Source organism: Symphodus melops (assembly GCF_947650265.1).
Source record: "Symphodus melops genome assembly, chromosome: 12".
Lineage (NCBI taxonomy): Eukaryota > Metazoa > Chordata > Actinopteri > Labriformes > Labridae > Symphodus > Symphodus melops.
In genome coordinates this window covers 17,575,681-17,597,372 of record NC_136702.1, presented here as the reverse complement: position 1 = coordinate 17,597,372, position 21,692 = coordinate 17,575,681, and the positions used below count along the sequence as shown (strand labels likewise).

At 43.9% G+C, this 21,692-nt stretch overlaps 1 protein-coding gene and 1 long non-coding RNA gene across 7 annotated transcripts in view; one reads left to right on the top strand and one right to left on the bottom strand.

Annotated features, from left to right (window-relative positions):
- thsd7ba (thrombospondin, type I, domain containing 7Ba) overlaps nt 1-21,692 on the bottom strand; it is a 419,860-nt gene that overhangs the window by 121,500 nt on the left and 276,668 nt on the right. For all 6 annotated transcript variants that reach the window (XM_079357145.1, XM_079357149.1, XM_079357150.1 and 3 more), the window contains 3 exons: nt 19,626-19,741; nt 19,179-19,311; nt 18,859-18,962 (listed from right to left, as the gene is read on the bottom strand). In XM_079357145.1, the coding sequence (XP_079213271.1) occupies nt 18,859-18,962; nt 19,179-19,311; nt 19,626-19,741 (353 nt within the window). The remainder of the gene's footprint in view (nt 1-18,858; nt 18,963-19,178; nt 19,312-19,625; nt 19,742-21,692) is intronic.
- Nucleotides 1-21,692, top strand: part of LOC306832475 — a 64,988-nt gene that overhangs the window by 8,518 nt on the left and 34,778 nt on the right. The window lies entirely within an intron of this gene.

The following is a 21,692-nucleotide window of genomic DNA, read 5'->3' as shown; positions in this document are numbered from 1 at the left end:
AAGGTAAAAAAAGAGGTAAAAAAGATAAATAATATTTACATTAATAAACCTAAATGTGCAAAAGTATTAAGTTAAATAAAATGGAGTATAGAACAAGATTATAAGAAAGGTGAAACTTGTGCATGCGTGCAATGTGCAATAAGTGACCAGGGTTCTGTTTCAATGTTCAAACAGGAGGAGGTTCCAATGTTCAGTGTTCATGGGGGCAGAGGGGAGGGAAGAGAGGGGAGAGAGTTCAGCTTCCTGACAGCTTGGTGGAAGAAGCTGTTTCTCAGTCTGGTAGAGCCGGCCCGCAGGCTGCGGGACCGTCTCCCCGATGGCAGGAGGCTGAAGAGGCTGTGTGAGGGGTGGGGTCATTCACAATGCGGGTTGCTTTGCGGGTGAGGCGGGTGCCGTAGAGGTCCAGAAGAGAGGGGAGCGGGACACCGATGATCCGTTCAGCCGCCTTCACTGTGCGCTGCAGGGTCTTGTGGTTGGCAGCAGTGCAGCTCCCCATCCCCACAGTGATGCAGCTGGTCAGGATGCTCTCGATGGTGCCTCTATAGAAGGAGCACATGATGGGTCGGGATGCTCGTGCTCTCTTCATCTTACGGAGGAAGTAGAGGCACTGCTGGGACTTCTTGGCCAGTGATGTGGTGTTTGCTGTCCAGGAGAGATCCTCACTGATGTGGACCCCCAGGAACTTGATGCTGCTCACTCTCTCCACAGCAGCACCGTCGATGGTCAGGGGGGGTTTGGGAGTGGGGGCCCTCCGGAAGTCGACAACAACCTCCTTGGTCTTGTCGATATTCAGGAAGAGGTTGTTGTCTTTGCACCACGTGGCCAGTTGGCCCACCTCCCTCCTGTAGTGCGTCTCATCGTTGTTGGAGATGAGACCGACCACTGTTGTGTCGTCCGCAAACTTCACAATGTGGTTGCTGCTGAAGGATGGAGTGCAGTCGTGGGTCAGCAGCGTGAAGAGCAGGGGGCTGAGCACACAGCCTTGGGGGCCCCCAGTGCTCAGGATGGTGGTTTTTGATGCGTTGCCGCCAACCCGCACAGTCTGAGGCCTCTCGCTGAGGAAGTCCAGCAGCCAGTTGCACAGGGAAGTGCTGAGCCCCAGATGGTCCAGTTTGCCGATCAGCTGCTGAGGGATGATGGTGTTGAATGCTGAACTGAAGTCTATGAACAGCATTCTGACGTATGAGTTTTTGGAGTCCAGGTGGGTGAGGGCTGGGTGAAGAGCAGAGCAGATTGCATCCTCGGTTGATCTGTTGCCCCGGTATGCAAACTGGTAGGGGTCCAGGGTGGAGGGAAGGGAGGATTTGATGTGGGCCATGACTAATCTTTCAAAGCACTTCATGATGATTGGGGTCAGTGCAACGGGTCTATAGTCATTGAGAGTGGATGGTGATGGCTTCTTTGGAATGGGTATGATGGTGGTCATTTTGAAGCATGCTGGAACAACAGTCTGCCTCAGAAGTGTTGAAAATGTCTGTGAAGACATCTTTGAGCTCCTCTGCACAGTCCTTCAGCACATGGCCAGGGATGTTGTCTGGACCTGCAGCCTTGCGGGTGTTGATGTTGGAGAAGGTTCTCTTCACGCTGGCTGCAGTCAGGCACAGGGTCTGGTCGTGGGGAGGAGGAGTGGTCTTCTGTGCGGGCATGCTATTGTTTGCTTCAAACCTGGCAAAGAAGCTGTTTAGGTCGTTCAGCAGAGAGGTGTTGTTGTCACAGGTCTGTGGCTTGGGTTTGTAGTCCGTGATGGTCTGGATACCACGCCACAGGCTCTGCGCGTCTCTGCTGTCCTTGAAGTGTCTGGTTACTTTAAGTGAGTAGCTATGTTTAGCTTTCCTGATGCCACGGGACAGGTTGGCCATCGCTGTTCTTAGGCCGACTGCATCCCCAGCTCTGAAGGCGATGTTCCTGGCCCTCAGTAGCCCGCGTACCTCTCCTGTCAGCCATGGCTTCTGGTTAGCCCGGGTGGTGATGGTTCTGGTGGTGGTGACATCATCAATGCATTTGCTGATGTAGGAGGTAACAGTGTCAGAGTACTCCTCAATGTTTGTGTGGTTGTTGTACGTGGCTGCCTGCTTAAACATCTCCCAGTCTGTGGTTTCAAAGCAGTCCTGCAGTGCAGCAGAAGCCCCCTCTGGCCACACACATACCTGCTTCAGAACTGGTTTGGTGACTTTAACCCTGGGTCTGTAAGCTGGCATTAGCATTACACTGATGTGGTCAGAGTGGCCAGTGTGGGGGAGGGGTGACGCCTTGTAAGCACCTTTAACAGATGTGTAAATCATGTCTAAGGTGTTACCTTCTCTTGTGGGGAAGTTCACGTGTTGGTGGAAATGGGGTAAAACCGTCTTGAGATTTGCATGGTTAAAGTCCCCTGCAATGATGAAAAATCCGTCTGGGTGGGCTGTCTGCTGCTCACTGATGGCGTTGTAAAGTTCCCAAAGTGCATCGACTCTATCCGCGTTGTTGTTAGTGGGGGGGATATACACAACGACGAGCAGGGTCGCTGTAATCTCCCTCGGTTGATAGAAAGGACGGCACTTTATGATCATAAACTCCACCAGCGGTGAACAGTGTTTACATACCACAGCTGCATCCCGACACCAAGGGTCTCTGATGTAGACACAGACTCCACCACCTTTCTTCTTTCCTCCTTTAACAAGGATTCTGTCTGAACGGTAGCATGTGAATTGTTGAAGCTGAACGGCGGAGTCCGGGATGTGTTCGTTCAGCCATGTCTCTGTGAATATGTACGCACAGCTGTCCCTAACGTTGCGATGCGTAGCTCTCATCAGCTCTATGTGGTCCATTTTATTGTCCAAAGATCTTACATTTGCCAGCAAAAGAGTCGGAAGAGCGGTCCTGTAGGGCATTTTAGCGAGCCTCGCTTTTATTCCTCCACGTTTACCTCTCTTTTGTTTTCGTTCACACCGTTTGCGTTTACGTCTCCTCTCCAGGGGGTAAACTGGCTTGCGAAGTAATCCCAAAGTTTGAAGCTGTTGTTTTAGGGATTCTGGTAATAAATCCACAGAAATGCCATTACTGTTTGAGTCCAGTAGAAACTTGCGGCTGTAATTGAGTTTTGCCATAGTAAGAACAATGGGAAAAGTCAAAAGAAAGAAAGAAAGAAAGTAAGAAAAAAAAAAGTGAAAACACCGTTCTATAGGGAGAGCGAGGGGCCGCTGCGTCTGCTCGCGCCGCCAGTCAGCTACAGGTTTTTTTTTTAGCTGCCACAAACTGTTTTGTGGACTTAAAGAAGACCTGACTCTTTCTCTCTCAGATGTTGCAACATTCGCCTGCTTGGGCTAAAGGAGGGAGAAGAAGGGCCCAATGCAGTGCAGTACTTGAAGCGCTCGTTGCTAAAGTGGTTTCCGTTTCTGAAAGATGTACTGCTGGAAATTTTGCACGCCCACAGGATATACAGCGGAGCGACCCAGAGGGACGGAGAGAGGCTGCTGACACTGCCTTTGTTACACTACGCTACAAGACATCATCAGAGCTACTAGGAAAAATCCTCCTACTGTCGACAGTCGTAAATTGAGATTTACAGCTCATTAAAAACGCAGGCAAGCCTTTTCCTGGGCCATGACGACCGCCCGAGCCAAATGAGTGGAGTCGTTTCTGCTATACCCGGGAGTTCTCAAGCTTAAAGATGGTGCTGTCTTCGGGTGTTCCACTCACCAGAAGAAGCGGAGACCTTCTTAAACTCTGTGGCGACACAGCATCAGAACGGACGGAGACCCGAGGCTGACCAGGCGGTTGGCAGAGCTGTGCCCACGGGCAATCGCAGGGGAGATGCAGCAGACGACTGGCCACCGCTTCAGCATTCACCTCAGCATCACCCCTTTGACTGTACCAAGCGACTGTACGAGTACACTGGACATTGTATTTAGAGTTGTAAAAGTGTTTTTTTCTTGTTCATCTGCCTACACAAAGCATTGACGGGTAACTTTGGGGTAAGTGACATTAATGATTTACAATTTGCACCTATAATGAGCCACATATTGCTGTAACAACGTTTTAGTTTATAATTATAGGCGTCTGGCTGGGTTATGCTTAAGTTAAGCAACAGGTGTCATTTGTTGTTTTTATTTCTCCTATCTTATGGTGTAGGACTGTTGGCAGTTGGCTGTTCCTTTTCACATATCTATCTAAATGATGGATCATGTTTTAGAGTGGGGTTGTGGAGTGGGTTGACTGTTAATCTTTGCTTCCCATTTCCAGCTATGTTCACGGATTGTATTGTTATATTGGCAGGGGAGGATTTTTTGGCAAACCAGTGTTTGCTTGATGCAAGGGTTTTTACTGTGGGAGGGGGAGAGGGGGCGTTCTTCTCCAGGGTTGTTCGGGTTTTTAGTTTTTCTGTGTTTTTTCTATGTTTTTTCTTTCACACTTTGTTTTTTGGTCATACCTTTTAATATAAGCAAGGGCACGGGAAGACCTAGGTTAGATAATCAGTCTTTATTTAGTTATTTGGGTACCCTGAAATGGTGCACATTGTTGATACAGGGCTTGTTTATCTTAATACTTATACATATTCATGTTGAATCTGATATTAGTTTGGAACACTGGTGGTCTCAATGCACCTCACAAAAGATACAGTGTATTAGGCATCCTTAGATGAAAGAAAGTTGACTTGGCACTATTAAGTGAAACTCATCTCTTCGATACTGACATTAGGAGACTTGCTGATAAATCTTATCATGTCATAGCCTCCTCATCAGCTTCTAACAAGATGAAGGGAGAAGGTGCTTGACAATTAAAGTGGTTAATATCTCGTCAGATACAGCGGGACGATTGGTTGTTGCGAGAACAGAATATCTCAATAGGAAAATAGCATTGGTATCTGCTTATACACCCAATGTATTTCATGTAGAATTCTATGATACTTTAACTAATGTTATTCTGGGTTGACCTGATTATTCATTGTAGTGGGTGCTGATTTCAATGCCGTTTGGGATCCGGTTTTGGACAGACCGCAGATCAAAAACAGGCATCTTTTGCTTTGCGAACATGGGCCAATGATACAGGGCTGATTGATTGATTTATGGCGTGCTACCAACCCCTTTTTTAATGATTTCTCATTCTTAATTCCTTCGCCAGAATAGACTATTTACTTCGCCCCAACGTTAATTGTGTAGATGTATCGTTATTAGCCATGGCACTATCAGATCACAAAGGTGTTCTCCTCTCAGCTACATTTAGTACCCTGTCTTCCCATGCTCCTCGATGGTGACTGAACACTATGCTGTTGAATAATGAAGAATTTAGGACTTGCTTTGCAAAGGAATTAAAATAATTTTTTGGAGATTAACGCAGGATCGGTTGTTGATCCTCGAATATTGTGGTATGCCGTTAAAGGATTTATTAGGGGTCGTGTCACATTATTTGTGTCCAATCTGCGCAAAGCCCGCCTGTCTAAATTAGAAAGTCTGGACACTATATACGCTAACTTAGTTGCAACTCTTCAAGCGAATTATGCTGATCGAGTAGATTTACAACGGAAGTTCATTAAAAAAATATATAAATTCTATTCTGAGACACCGTTCGGAGTTTCTCATCCACAGGACCAGGCAACGGTATTATTTCCATGGTTCCAGACCAAGCCATTTGGTTGCTATGATGATCAGGCAGGGCGAACAGTTTGCTGATATTCAATCGATCAAAACACTAAATGGTGATATATTGACTGATTCCATTGAGATTAATGACACTTTCCGCAATTTTTACATATGAATCAGAGGTGGCTTTTGACAAGAGGAAATGTGACGCCTTCCTCAGTAGAATACAGTTACCATGTCTCACAGAGTTGGATTCAAAGCAGTTGGCTGAAAAGATCACCTTACAATAATTACAAGCAGCTGCAGCTGATATGTAAAAGGAAAAATCTCCTGGCTTTCATGTTATACCTCCAGAGTTTTATTTGGTATTTTGGAACCATACTGTCGGAGCACCCCCCACCCCCAAGAGTATGGGGTTCGGGGTCCTTTGCTAAGGGTGGTCCGGACCTTGTACGACCAGAGCAGAAGTCTGGTTTGCATTGGTGGCAGCAAGTCGGACCTGTTCCCGGTGCGCGTTGGCCTCCGGCAGGGCTGCCCTTTGTCACCGGTTCTGTTCATTACTTTTATGGACAGAATTTCTAGGTGCAGCCAGGGGCCGGAGGGGGTCTGGTTCAGGTACCATATGATCTCGTCTCTGCTTTTTGCAGATGATGTGGTCTTGTTGGCTCCATCGAACCCGGACCTTCAGCGCGCACTGGGGCGGTTCACTACCGAGTGTGAGGCGGCTGGGATGAAGATCAGCACCTCTTAATCTGAGGCCATGGTTGTCGACCGGAAAAAGGTGGCTTGCCCTCTTCGGGTCGGTAGGAGTCCTTGCCCCAGGTGGAGGAGTTCAAGTATCTCGGGGTCTTGCTCATGAGTAAGGGGAAGATGGAGCGTGAGATCGACAGACGGATCGGTGCGGCGTCCGCAGTAATGCGGTCGTTGTATCAGTCCGTCGTGGTGAAGAACGCTACTCCTTCACATCGAGAGGAGTCAGTTGAGGTGGTTTGGGCATCTGTTCCAGATGCCCCCTGGACGCCTACCTAGGGAGGTGACCAGGCATGTCCCTCCGGGATCAGGCCTCGGGGTCGACCGAGGCGTTCCCAAGCCTCGGTCCGTCTGGCTTGGGAAACTGATTGGGAAACTGATTTTGCAAAAGGTGGAGACTTTAATATTAACAATATGCTTTTACTTTAATGATCCTGCAGGTCCTGGGGTGGGGGAATCTACATGAACAGGCTAAACCGACCTCAGAAAGACAATATGTGTACTGACATTGAATCCAAATATAACTTACATGGCGTTTTTATCACAGCAGCACATACAGTGACAGAACGGCAGCCTTCAGTAGAAGCTAGCGGTAGCTTATGCAACAGTCTTTTACGTAACATAAACATTTTGTGTCTGTCATTGCGGCGCATCATGCTGGCAGCCTACAAGACATGTCCCATTACAAATATAAAATTACGAATTTCCCTGGTTTTGATAACTTTTAGAAATATTTGAGTGGTCAACAAAAATTTAAGCTTAGCGTAAGTTCAGTAAGGAAGACTTTAAGTGATCCACGAATCAGGTTTCTCAGTCACCCTTTTCACGCTATCTCATTTCTGCTGTCATTCTCGAGCTGTCAGTTTGGGCAGTCTGTGGGTTAATCAACTGTTCTATCACCGGACCTTATCTAACCAATGGCATGGCGTTCCTCATTCGTTTTCAGCCTATCATCGTTCAGCTCTCCTTTTAAGTATACTTCTTTCTCTTCCCTAGTTCTTTAAAGCTGGCTTCGTGCGCCCATCCACCTCCCCATCACCGCCATCTTCCGCAGCAGAGTCATCTTCCATCGATTCTTATCCCATTCAGTCTCATCAAATCATCAGTCCTCCACCAATGTCAAATCACATTATTTGTAAGTTACATTATCACTGTAAAAAATACATTTCTTAAGATCACTTGTCTCTCCTGATTGAAATATATATGTGTGTGTGTGTATATATGTGTGTATATATATATATATATATATATATATATATATATATCAGGGGTTTTAGTGAGAAAAGCGAGAAAGTTTGCACTTAGTGCTGCTCAGAAAAGTAGCAACTGGAGCTAAAGTAACAATATACTGGTTGTATTATCATGCTACGGGCTAAACTTCTGCTGACGTGGACCGAGTTGGCATACAAACAACCACTAATCGGTTGACATCTTTTCTTTACATACATCAGTCAACGTCTGCCCAAATAACTCAGACAAAAAACTTTAGCTTGCTAGCGTTGCTAAAGCAGGGGATCCTAGCGTTATTGTGCTATTTAGGTTTTGTTATATGATAGACTGTTCCTGTTCGATCACACTCACTTTTCTCTTCTCATCTTACATGAAGGCCTCTGTACTTTCACTCCTAGTCTCAGCCATTGTATCAAACAGCACACAGACTAACTTATTGGCCGCTTCATTGCACATGCATGACAAAAGATCCGAGACTCCTGGTGTCCTGATGTCCTACGATGAGCGTATTGCATCACTTCCTGTTGTGTCTCGCTGCTACTTTACCGATCGATAGAGCTAAAGCTAAATTGTTTATCTTGTGTAGTTTCTTACAGTTGTTGTCTCTAAATCACTGCACACTTCGACTAATAGAAGTATTCACCAAGCACTCTTGCAAGCTATTTATTCTTTTGTTTGTGTTAAACTACGTACTCTCATGCTAACTTAGCAGTTAGCTTCTCCTACGATGGCTTCTCTCCCTGCCTCTAGTGCTCTCTCTTGTTCTGTGTGTCAGATGTATAGCTACTCCTCGTCCTCCTTAACTGATAAAGGTATCTGTATTAAATGTAGTTTATTCATAGCTCTGGAGGCGAGGGTGTCTGAGTCAGAGAGCTGGCTCTGCACCTTTGAGTCAGAGTCACAGCCATCGTACGCAGCAGTAGTTAGCCAGCCACCTGTAGCCGGTGCAGGCCAACATAGTGTTAAATCTCCCCCGGTAGCTCCCGAGCAGCCGGGAGGCAGTGGCTGGGTTACTATCCGAGGGAGACATAGTCACAAAACGAGGCACACGGTTCACCACCAACCACTTTATGTTTCAAACACATTTTCCCCACTCAGCGACACACCTGCTGAGACAAAAACTCTGATAATTGGAGACTCCATAGTCAGAAACGTGAAGTTAGCGAAGTCAACGGGCATAGTTACTAGGTGTATACCCGGGGCCAGAGCAGGCGACATCACAGCTCACTTAAAGCTGCTGATAAAGGCTAAACGTAGATTTGATACAATTGTAATTCATGTCGGCACTAATGACTCCCGACTTCACCAGTCGAAAACTACTAAGGTTAATGTGGAGTCGGTGTGTAGTTTTGCAAAGACGATGTTGGATTCCGTAGTTTTCTCTAGTCCTCTCCCAAATTTGACCAGTGATGACATGTATAGCCGCATGTCTTCATTTAACCGCTGGCTATCGAGGTGGTGTCCAGCAAATGATGTGGACTTCATAGATAACTGGCAGTCCTTTTGGGGAAAGCCTGGTCTGCTAGCTAGAGATGCTACTCTGGTTGGTGCAGCTCTAATATCTAGAAATGTAGCAGAGTTTATTAGTATCAAACCATGACAACTCATCAGAGTTCAGACCAGGAGGCAGAGCTGCAGTCATACACACTTCTATGCGCTTCCTTTAAATCTGTTTACCTGCCACTATAGCTGTCCTTATGACTGTAAATCTAACTGTAACTCAGTTAGATCTTCTTATAGCTGTAACCCTACTTACACTATAGATACTGTGTCTGTTCTCCGGCCCAGACCTGTCATTATAAGCAATCCAAGCCTCAATAGAAAAACACGTAAATCATGAAAATGTAATCAAAATAAAAACTATGAATACGATTTTGCAAACAAATCTGACAATCAAATGCGATCCCTGGCATCTAAATCTCTCTTAGTAAATGATCTAATGTCAGAGAATCATATTGATTTACTTTGTTTAACAGAAACCTGGCTTTCTCAGGATGAATATGTTAGTTAAAATAAATCCACCCCTCCCAGTTATTTAAATACCCATATAGCTCGAGACACTGGCCGAGGTGGTGGGGTAGCAGCTATTTTTAATTCTGGTCTTGTAATTAATCCTCGAACAAAACTACAAAAGAATTATTCCTCTTTTGAAAGTCTTGCACTCAGTCTTTCACATCCAGTCTCTAAAACTTTTCAGTTTTTCAGTCACTTTTTTCACTTCTAGTTGTTGTAGTTTACCGCCCTCCTGGCCCATATTCAGAATTTCTATCTGAATTTGCAGAATTTCTATCAAACATAGTTCTTAGCAGTGATAGAATTATTGTTGTAGGTGATTTCAATATCCATGTGGATGTTGTTAATGACAGTCTTAGCACAGCTTTCATGTCACTGTTAGACTCTATTGGCTTCACTCAGGGTGTAAACAAACCTACTCATCGATAACCACACACTGGATCTTGTTTTAGCTTATGGTATTGAACTTAATAACTTGTCGGTTTTTCTGGAAAATTCTCTGATATCAGACCATTTCCTAGTAACTTTTGAATTTTTCTTACCATGCCCTAACCCAGTTGAAAACTCTTATAATCACTTTAGTCCCTCTCAGCTTGATCAGTTTGTAGATAGTGCGGTGAATTCACTGAGAGTTACTCTGGATTCAATCGCCCCCCTAAAACAGAAGGCAATCAAACGACAGAGACTAGCTCCTTGGTACAACTCAGAAACCCGTACTCTAAAACTAACATCACGTAAATTTGAAAGAATGTGTCGCTCCACCAAAACGAAAGAATCTCGTTTAATTTGGCAAGATAGTCATAATAGATATATGAACGCTCTACAACAGGCCCGCACTGCCTATTACTCGTTTCTTATTGAAGAAAATAAAAACAATCCTAGCTACCTCTTCAGCACTGTAGCTAGTCTGACAGAGAGTTATAGCTCATCGAACCATCCATTCCTTTAGCCCTTAGCAATAATGATTTCATGAGCTTTTTTAATGATAAAATTCTAAACATTAGAGACAAAATTAGCAACCTACTACCTTTACTCAGTGCAGATTCCTCCTATATTTTGGATACAGCAGATCTGTTGTATAGTAGGTGTTGATATCCCTCAATACATTCACACTTAAGGCACTGAAGGGACTCTGTGGAATTCAGGTGAGTGATGGCATCCTTCGGGTTGTCAAGTGGGCACCCTCTTTCGCTGGTGTTTCGCTAATTGACCCACGACACCTCCAGAGGGTTCAGCAGTGAGACCCAGCGTCCCAGGTTCACTCCCTAGATGCCATCAACTCGTTTGAATGCCAAGGTCGGATCCTTTCCTTTCATCCATTGCCACTGGCTCCCTTTCTCAGCAGCCCTAGAGAGGTCCTTGACAGCCTGTCGGTGGGCCTTCCCTCGCACTCCCATCTCCCTGAGTAGCCTGGATGTTGAGGTGGCAATAAACCCTCTGCAGCCTACTTCAACTGGGCGTACCATCGCCTTCCAGCCTTGTTGTTGGGCATCTGCTGCGAGGTCAGCATACCTCAGCTTCTTTCGCTCGTAGGCCTCCTCCACTGCACCTTCCCAGGGCACCGTAAGCTCTATGATATAAACAAGCTTGAGAGAGGGTGACCACAAAACAAGGTCCGGTCGCAGGTTGGTGGAGGCGATCTCAAGTCGGAAACAGAGTTTCTTGTCCAGGTCTGCCAGCAGCTTCCAGTCTCGTGCTCTTATGGTGGCGAGGCTGACCTGTCCCTCTCGGACAAATGGTGTTGACTGCCAATGGGACGACGGGGGAGGAAGGGCATTCACGCCTCTGCGTTGGCCCTCCAGCACCGCTGCAAAACACCATAGCACCTGGTTGTGTTGCCAGGTGTAACGGCCCTGGGTGAGACTGGTCCTGCATCCCGCCAAGATGTGCCGCGGGGTTGCCGGACTTGGACATAGTGCCCCACGTGGGGTCTACGCCATACCACTGGCTTAGGTTTGCCGGAGAGTGCAATACATCATAGCCAGCCCTGATGGTAAAGCTCGCCCTGAATGCCTCCATCTCCCACAGATCTTTCCAGGAGATTATTCTCTTCTCTACTCCTTCCCATGCCATCCACTGCCCTTGCTTTGCCTGCGTCACAGCTTGCGCGCGCCTTCCTGCTTCCTCTTCCCGCCGTACCTCCTGGACCACCAGCATGCGTCTCTCAGCCGGATTGGCCTTACTCCAGGCTGGTGTAGCCCACTCCTCCCTTCCTGAACTCGGCCCACGATGTCCCTGTGTCTGAGTGCTGCCTTTGCCTGCTTAGTTACAGCCAACAGGGACCACTTCCTTCCAGTGGCCAGGATGGGTGCCACTTGGGCTACAAATGGATCGCTCGAATCCAGCAGCATCATCTCCAGTTGGACCTTGCCGCACTTATACTCCTCTGTCAGATTGGAAATTGGCAAATGTAACATCCCTTTGCCATAGAACCCAATGCTGCTCAGGCACCTGGGAAGGCCAAGCCACTTCCTTGCATACGAGTTCACCAGTCTCTCCAGCTTTTCCACCTTTTGAGGTCGGAACTTCATAGAGGGTTAGTGGCCACAGAAGACCATAAGTAGTCCATACTGCATGCACCAGAGCTTCAGCTTGCCCGGAAGTAGGGTTCTATCAATGTTCTCCAGACCACCGGCTACCTCCTTTCTGAGCTGCTCCACCTGCTCTTTGTCTTTGAGGGAAGCATCATACCAGCGACCTAGGTTCTTCACAGGTTTTTCGGAGACCGTTGGAATGGGTTCCTCGCCAATGTAGAAGCGGTGGTCTGACAGCTACCCCTTGACAATGGAGATGCTCCTGGACTTGCTCGGCTTGATCCTCATGCGAGCCAACTCGATGTTGTTCTGGAGTTTTCCTAGCAGCCAAACTGTGCAAGCCTTGGTCGTGGTCAATGTCGTGAGGTCATCCATATAGGCTCTGACTGGTGGCAGCCTCAGCCCAGATCTTATTTGCTGACCGCCAAGCACCCATCGAGAGGCCCGTATGATGACCTCAATGGCTAGGGTGAGGGCCAGCGGGGAGACGGTGCAGCCGGCCATGATTCCCAACTCTAGATGTTGCCACGCCGTGGTGTACTCTGATGTTGCCACAAAGAGCTGGATGTCCTGGAAATAGGCCTTGACCAGGGTGGTAAGAGCTGGTGGGACTCTGAAGTAGTCAAAGGCTGTCCACAAGAGGTTGTGAGGGACTGAGCCAAAGCCATTCGCAAGATCCAGGAACACCACGTGGAGATCTTTCCCCTCCTTCTTGGCAACCTGTATCTGATGCCAGATGACACTAGCATGTTCCACACATCCTGAGAAGCCTGAAATGCCTGCTTTCTGGATTGACGTGTCAATCATGTTGTTTCTTTGCAGGTATCCTGCCAGCCTATGAGCGACCACGCTGAAGAAGATTTTTCCCTCGACATCTATTTTGATCTGGCGGAACTGGCCGATTTCTGATGAGTCCTTTTCCTTGGGAATAAGGACCCCTCCGGCTCTCCTCCAGGATGTTGGTATCTCCTTCTTTTGCCACACAACTTTCATCAGTTTCCAGAGGCATCGCAGGACACCTGGCACGTTTTTCAAGAGCCTGTATGGGACTCCGTTGGGGCCTGGGGCTGATGCAGCCCTTGCTTTATGCACGGTTTTGACCACTTCACTCCACCTGGGTGGACTGATGTCTAGCTCGTACTCTGGTGGACTGAGTGGTGGCATGTCAGATGGAAGTGTAGCCTCTTCTGGTGTCGGTCATCTGTACAGGACTTTTTCAGATGTTCTTCCAGGTTGGCCTTTGACACTGAGAGACTTCCACTCTTCTCCTTCGTGAAGAGACACTTCGCAAATTTGAAGGGGACTTTGTAGAAGCGTGATCTTGTTTGCTCCTTCCTTCTGCGTTTCTTCAGGAGGTTTTCAGGTCTCCTAAGTGTTGCAAGCCTGCTCTGGATCTCGTCCTGCAGCAGGTTTATTCCCTCCTTCTCCTCCTCTGTGGCCTTCCTCCATTGCTTTTTGAGGTGCCTCCTCTCCTTGACTTGGCGGCCTATTTCCCTCTGCCTTCTAGACTTGGTGGGAATTGATGGAGTAGACTGCTTGCCTTTGGCCACTCCCAACTGTTCTGCTCCATAGGCATAGATTAGGTTGCCCATTCCTTCCAACTTCTTCATGATGGTGCCTTTCATCCCTCCTAGGATGTTGCAGAGATCAGCGTTGACCTCCTTCCACAGCGTTTTCTCGCAGGACTTTGGCCAGAAACAGTTCCAAATTCTGATACTAGCCTCGACTGTTTCTCTCCAATTAACCTTCCGGAACTAAATGCGATTATTTCTGCGTCTAAACCGTCAGCCTGTCTTTTAGATGAAATCCCAACCAAGCTGTTTAAGGAAGTATTTCCCTTAGTTAGCAGCTCCATACTAGATATGATCAATATATCTTTAGTGGCAGGTTATGTACCCCAGTCATTTAAAGTAGCTGTAATTAAACTGCTCCTTAAAAAGCCTACTCTTGAGTCAGGAACTCTAGCTATAGACCTATATCTAACCTTCCTTTTATCTCTAAGATCTTAGAGAAAGTGGTAGCTAATCAATTGTGTGACTTTCTCTATGACAACAGCTTGTTTGAGGACTTTCAGTCGGGATTTAGAGTTTACCATAGCACTGAGACTGCACGAGTTAGAGTAACAAATGATCTTCAGTTAGCCTCCGACAGGGGACTTCTATCTGTGCTTGTCCTGTTCGATCTAAGTGCTGCTTTTGACATGATTGACCATCAGATCCTGTTACAGAGACTAGAACAATTTATTGGAGTTACAGGGACTGCTTTAAGTTGGTTTAAATCCTATTTATCAGACAGATCTCAGTTTGTGCATATTCATGATGAGTCCTCTATGTGCACCAAAGTTAGCCATGGAGTGCCTCAAGGATCAGTGCTTGGACCAATTCTTCTTATTATATATGCTTCCTCTAGATAGTATTATGAGAAAACACTCCATAAACTTTCATTGCTATGCAGACGATATTCAGTTATACATATCAATGAAGCCAGGTGACACCAACCAGCTACGTAAACTGGAAGCCTGCTTAAGGACATTAGGACCTGTATGACCAGAAACTTCTTGCTGCTCAACTCGGACAAGACTGAAGTTATTATGATCCTAGGTCCAATCACAAAAACTTTTTCAATAATAAGAGACTTTTTCTGATACAACGGCCCTTAGTGGTATCAACGTGGCCTCTAGTAACACTGTTAAGAATTTAGGAGTTTCTTTGATCAGGATATGTCCTTTGATTCCCACATTAAACAAATTTCAAGGACAGCTTATTTTCACCTTCATAATATCTCTAATATCAAGCAGATCTTGTCGCAAAATGATGCTGAAAAAGTAATTCATGTATTTGTGATCTCCAGGTTGGATTACTGTAATTCTCTTTTATCAGGGTGCTATGGTAAATCTCTAAAGACCCTTCAGCTAGTCCAAAACGCTTCAGCTCGTGTTCTGACTAGAACTAGGAAAAGGGACAACATTACTCCTGTATTGGCTTCTCTCCACTGGCTCCCTATAAAATCTAAAATAGAATTTAAAATCCTTCTTCTCACCTACAAATCTCTAAATGGTCAGGCACCATCCTATCTTAAAGAGTTAATTGTACCATACTACCAATCGAGAACATTATGCTCCCAGAATGCAGGCCTGCTCGTGATACCTTCAGTCACTAAATGTACTATGGGAGGTAGAGCCTTTTGTTATCAGGCACCGCTCCTTTGGAATCGTCTACCAGTCGGGGTCCTGGAGGCAGACACACTAGTTACTTTTAAGAATAGACTTGAAACTTTTCTTTTTGATAAATCTTATAGTTAGGGCTGGCTTAGGTATAGACCAGGTCATAGTTATGCTGCTGTAGGTCTAGACTACCGGGGGAAATGGCACCAGAAACTTTTATCTCTTTCTCCCTCTTTCTCTCTCTGCTTTCATATTTATTACTGCTTGTCACTGTCTTTATATTTACTGTCACTGTCACTTTCACTGTCAATCATCGCCATGTATGACGTAAAACCGTTTTTTAACCTCAAATAACTTATTTATAACGAACTTCACAGAAAAATGAGCACTTGAACACCGTGTAGGGTGATAATAACTAATGATCACAGCAGAGTTTAGGTTTGGAAAACAATTATGTGACGAATATTTTAACTTTACAGTTTGACCCACATCCCATCTGTTATCATTGAGGAGGCGGGGTTTATGACCTATAACTGCAGCCAGTCAGCAGGGGGAGCTCTAAAAATAAAAGCTTCCCTCCACCGAGGACCTTGTCCCGTCCATTATTTTTACAGTCTATGATATAAACAAGGAGTGAGTTTGGTCAGCTGATAGTTTTCATTTTATTCAACGTTTATGTACGTTTATGAATGAATGAAACCTTTATTGCCCCTGGGGGAATTTTTCTTGCATCGAGAGCATAAAACACTTTTAGAAACAAACATTTATAAGACACTACAAAAGAATAAAAGCTGAGTGAGAGCAGACAGGCTGCCTCCCTGCAGCACAGCCATCTTCCCTGCTGAAGCCATGGGCTGACATTTCCCACACAAGCACCTATCAAACTAATGTTACAAATGTTATCCCTCTCTGTCTTTGTCACTATGGTCACTATTGTGATGACTTAAAGTGCACAACGATTTCAGGCATGTCCAAAGTTTGGAATTTGCACGGCACACATTGGGCGCATAGTGTATGTGGGTTGATTATTCATAGAGTTTTGGCTGAATTATTCCCACAACCTCAGAAACGATCGAAGAGACATGATGAATATTTCGGCATTAGGCATAAAAGCGTTTCCTCATTAATGTAATATAAACAATGGCAACAATGTAAGAGAACTCCCTTTGCACATATTACAGTCTGAGACCAACTGTCAAAAGTTCAATATCCTGACAGCACGGCTTTTCTTTAAGTTATATGACCAGGGTAACACCACTGATTATTTACAAACAAAACCATTCCCCCACCTTTGCACTTTCCACTCGCTCTCGCATCTCTGTCCACTCGTACTATAGCAAAGCAAAATTAGTTTGCACGTCTGGTGCATGCAAACTCACTTAAGTAGACAGAAGTGTCTGGGATCATGTTGTGTAAGGGTTACTTCACCCATTTGCAGTAAGGAAAAGAAGATAGAATAAGATTTACTTTATTGATCCCCAAAGGGAAAATCAATCAATCAATCAATCAATCAATCAATCTTTATTTGTATAGCGTCAATTCATAACAGCTGTTATCTCGAAACACTTTACAAAAAGCAGGTAAAGGACCTTACTCATTAACAAAAGAGCAGGAAACAAGACCATGCTTATCGTTATGTTTATAAAAAGCAGGTAAAGGACCTAGGTTTTTACATTCTGAATCATGCAACACGCATAGGCTGTCATGCACAAACAGGACTATATGGACATGCACTAATGGAGAGATGTCAGAGTGAGGGAGCAGCCCCTGGCAGGTGCTCCTGAGCTGGTCGGGCCTGAGCTTCTGCCATCATTAGTCTGGGCTTGAGTCACCACTGCACTCCTATGCAGACTTGTGATGTGCTTTGACTGTTTAGACTGTTGACTGATTCCTCGGAATCAGTTGAGGAAACCGCTGTATGTTTTGGTAACAGCCATAAATAAGGCTGCATTCAGGTGCTGCTCAGATGGCCCAGAGTTGGGAAGTTGAAAGAACAACGTAGACATCTTATTGTCAACGGTTTATACTGGAGCAAAACATTGATCTGCAATACGTGCATGAATAACAATTGTGTTAACATTTACAAAACTGATTTAAGCAGGTGTTTCATGTGCATTTTACGATTTATAATCTAATTTTTCCAAAACCATGTGAATGCACCTCTTCAGCGGCAGTGTCTGCAGTGCTGTGCATTCTGGGAGTTGTTGTCTTTCATCCACTTGAGCCAAAAAGACATGTCGGCCTTTTCTCGGCCGAGAAGGCTCCAACTTAAAAATTTATGCATTTCTACTACAACTATATGACCCAATGTTGATACAGATTCATGTTCAACAGGTTAAGTATCCCTTTAAGCCAGGTCTCCTTAAAACACATGAGACTAAACTCATGATAAGTCCTTGGTTTTTCACAAGTGCCTCCAGCTCTTGTTTAAATGTCCATCCCCAAGCCTTATGTTTAGCCTGAAGCTTAGCTCTAGTGATAGTACGAATTTCTGTGAATACGTTCAGTTTGGTTACATCTTGTAGAGAAGATTTTGCTGTTAGCACACTACGATTTATTCTGAGAAGATATTACCATATGTGAAGAGAAACACGATATATGAGGTATCATAAAAGTATAATGTATGGCCTCAGTTGACAGTACAATGATGAAGTGTTCCTCAAATAGAGGTTTGACATTTAAAGAGTAAAGGTCATGTGTTTCTTCATACCATGTACAGAAATATCTAAAGTGGGAAGGAATTTGTGACATCTGTTGTATATAAGGGTTCCACACTGACCAATAAATCGTCTATCTTCCAGCCTGCACAGAGTCTCAGTGTTGTCTGTTAAATCAGAACCATGGCCGTGATATGCTGCGTGAATATTATCCAGTCTGTTGATAGATTCAGCTTTAGGGACATTTATATTAGTCAACCCATCACTCTAGCCAGACACCGTGTCTGTTGCAACATCAGGAGGTCCTCCCTCAAGTACTCCCTTGGTTTTGTACTCATTGTCAGTCTACAATACACACAAAACAAAAAAATACACGGACTAAAAGGACTTCCTGCCACTCAATTCAGCGCACAGCAACCAACTTTTTACTTGTAAAAAGGAAATTTTTCTTTACCATTATTGCAACCAAGAGCTTGCTTATTGTGGATTATTGCTTTATGTGTGTAAATTAGCTGTAAAGAGTACAGTCTATACCTGCTCTTTGTGTAAAGTTGGGGCAGCTGTGACTAAGCGGTAGAGTCATCTCTAATAAGGAAGGTTGACATCACCAAGTTACTGCATTCCGAGTTGTTCTTGGGCAAGATATGGTACCCCAAGTTGCTCCAGAGTGGCATAGCCAGGGGCATATGACTTTGTATCATTAGAAATTAGTTAATGCTGATGGACACTCTCCCATTTGTCTATAAATGTGTGTGAAAGGGTGAATGTGGCATTTTGTGTAAAAAGCACTAGAAGACTTGAAAAACAGTATATTTGTATGGTTACTGGAGTACAGAATATTTTCAATTTTAAAGTATAATTAAATACATTTTATAGTGATTTTGGACTGTAAAAAAATGATTGAAGGCTACATGATTTGATGGATGGATAAGGGGTCAGGGTGAAAAACTAACCTCTGGTTTCTACACCATTTCCACAGGCTTCTCCTGGTGCATGTAATCTAAGTTGAACTGAATCTGGAATCAGTTTACAGCTGTGCCACCTGTGTGTCCTCCACCTGTGTGTAAAAATAAAAACAGAAATACTTTTCCATTCACATTATTGAGAGCTTGTTACCCTGTCATGTCTACTGTTTTTCTAGAATTAGCATATTTTCTAACTGAAGTTTATACATCTACTAACATAACTAGTCTAAAATAAGGAACTTTCTTTTCACTCTAAGCTTAGGGCATATCATGAAAAAGAACATATTTTATTATAAATAAACTTTTACCTATACACTGGACAAATAGGAAGTGATTCACACTCTCTCTCTTCATACAGGGTGTCTGGACACTCATAACCTCCATTTGCCGACATCTGAATGATGGTCCTGTAACGTGACTGTGTGGTGGCAGTTGTATTTTCTGTTGAACATAAAACACAATCTTTACAAAAAGGCTGTGTTCGGTATTTTGATACTAAGACATACATTCTTGTTTGAAAATAATCTTACAAATAGTGTTATCACATGATAACAAACATTGGAAGAACGGAAACCATTTAAATTTTTCAAGTTTGCTTGGAATATGATTAGGCTTAAATGAAACATGTTTTGTTTCAAGTAAACTAATAAATGCTACATTATATTATTGTTCTGTATTTCTTTCATAAAGATATGGAGCAATTAGACAGGCATGACAAAGCTAAGTTAATAGAAATGCAGGTTTAAAACAGCTACCTGGAATACAGGCTGATGGGCAGGCTGACCATTCACTGAAGGGTGTAACGATACAGTCTTTCTCACAGGGAAGCAAACAGGATTGGACGTTTTCTGGACGAGCAGAATCTGAGCATCTAAACATACAGACAAACAGAGGTTGGGGTCAACAGTTCTACTGATGTCCAAGCAAATGAATGATATAGGTCTTGTACTCCACCTGTAACAGGACAGTGTAGTGTAGTGTATTATACATGCAACACTATGTGATATAAACATTTGTGTGAACTGTAAGTGTGCTGCTAAAGTGTGAACTTATGTTAAAGCAATTAGTGGTTTCAAGAAGAGCTTGGTTTAACATCAACAAGCATGAAGTGGTTTATTAGGGGTCGTTTCCTTAAGACTGATTAGGAAAACATTTGGGTCTGAACATGAGTAAACAGGTGTTGATCCCGAGAAAGAGATACTAAAGTCAACCCGGCATGGAATTGTAAATCTTAAGGCCATAAGTTCAGAATAAGTTTAAGGAGGTTCACAGTTGTTGTCTTAAGTCCAAATGGACTTGGATGGTTTTCTTTGACCAATGCTGTACAAATACGAGTGTCCTTCTTTGTTCGAGAAGGCTCACATTTGGTTGGTGACTCTCCCAGGTGCCATGGTAAACCTGGACTGATGCTGTTTATTGACTTTGTAAATAAATGTTTTACATTACAAGCAAGTCAGTGTCAGCGGATTTTTCTTCATCATCTACACATCATCGTCAAAGGAGAAGAACTTAAGAAACTACAGTAGTAAAACATCTAACATTTTCTTTACAAATCTTCCACCAGAAAACATTATTTCTTACATGTCCCCCTGTATGTACACTTAGAAAAGTGATGGACAAAAACAACTAACAGTCTATCAAGCAAATAACATAACGCAGTCACAAAGCAATAAACTAAACAGTGACCTCACAACCAGAAGTCAAATTGCCATCTGGGTGTCATCAAGAGAGATGAGAATCACCGTCCCATTCAATATTTTCAAAAACCAAATGAAATAAAGTAAAAAATATTGTTCGAATGACTTTGATTGCAATAAATGCACTGTCCATCTGCAAGTTGCGAGTTTTATCCAATTGTTATTTTTCATGTGCTAGGCATAGTCAACATTGTTATAATCAATGGGATTACTGGTTTTGCTTGTTAGCAATGTTTTCCTTTAGAAATGTGTGAAATTTTACTATGTAAATCTTTAAACGCAGTTTTCTCTCAAATTTCAGATGCACCTATATACACCAAACTTTCCAGTCTTGTGCCTAGCTGAGTATGAGGACTTTTCCATAGGGATTTGTGAAAATATTATTCCTAGCATAATTTATGTAACATTTTATTCCAAAAAACATGGCAAAAATTGAATTTTTAAGGCTATTGACAGTATATTCTGATTTACAGGATAACAAAAGTAGATATCCATAAATCCCTCTGTAATTTTTTTCCATCCAATATGTCAACAAAATGAAAAAGGAATTTTGAACCTGGCTTTTTCATACGATCAAATGATGTGCAAATGTACAATTTAAGCAGTCTTGAATTCCTTCTTTTGTATGATGTCTACGGCCCAAACAAGGGTTTAGAAAATAGTCACATCCACATTTTTTGTCATGTATCATATTCCAGGTATTTCGGGTCATGCAAAATTCATGCCCAAATGATACCTTTGAATGCAACCCAAACTAAACACTCAACCAACTCCCCCCACTCCCATACCTTCCTATCTGTAAAGTGAATGATCTGCAGATCACGTGCAAACAGAGCATTAATGACGTAAAAAAGTAAAAATTGCCATATTTGCTGTCTAATAGTCAGCACCATGGTCTGTCCTTCAGATCATTTTAAGCAACTTACATTTCCTTTCCTGCATTCTGGTCAGTTTGTATTCGCCAATAATAATCTAGTCTTTTTGTCCTGTTAGTGTCTTCTCCACAAAAACGGGAAGCAACGATTCTTTAGACCGATCAACGGACTGCAGTGTTTAGCTCCACCTTTTATGGTCGGCTCAATATTCTTGGCACCCAACTGAAGGGTCCCAAAAAGTAGGACAGTG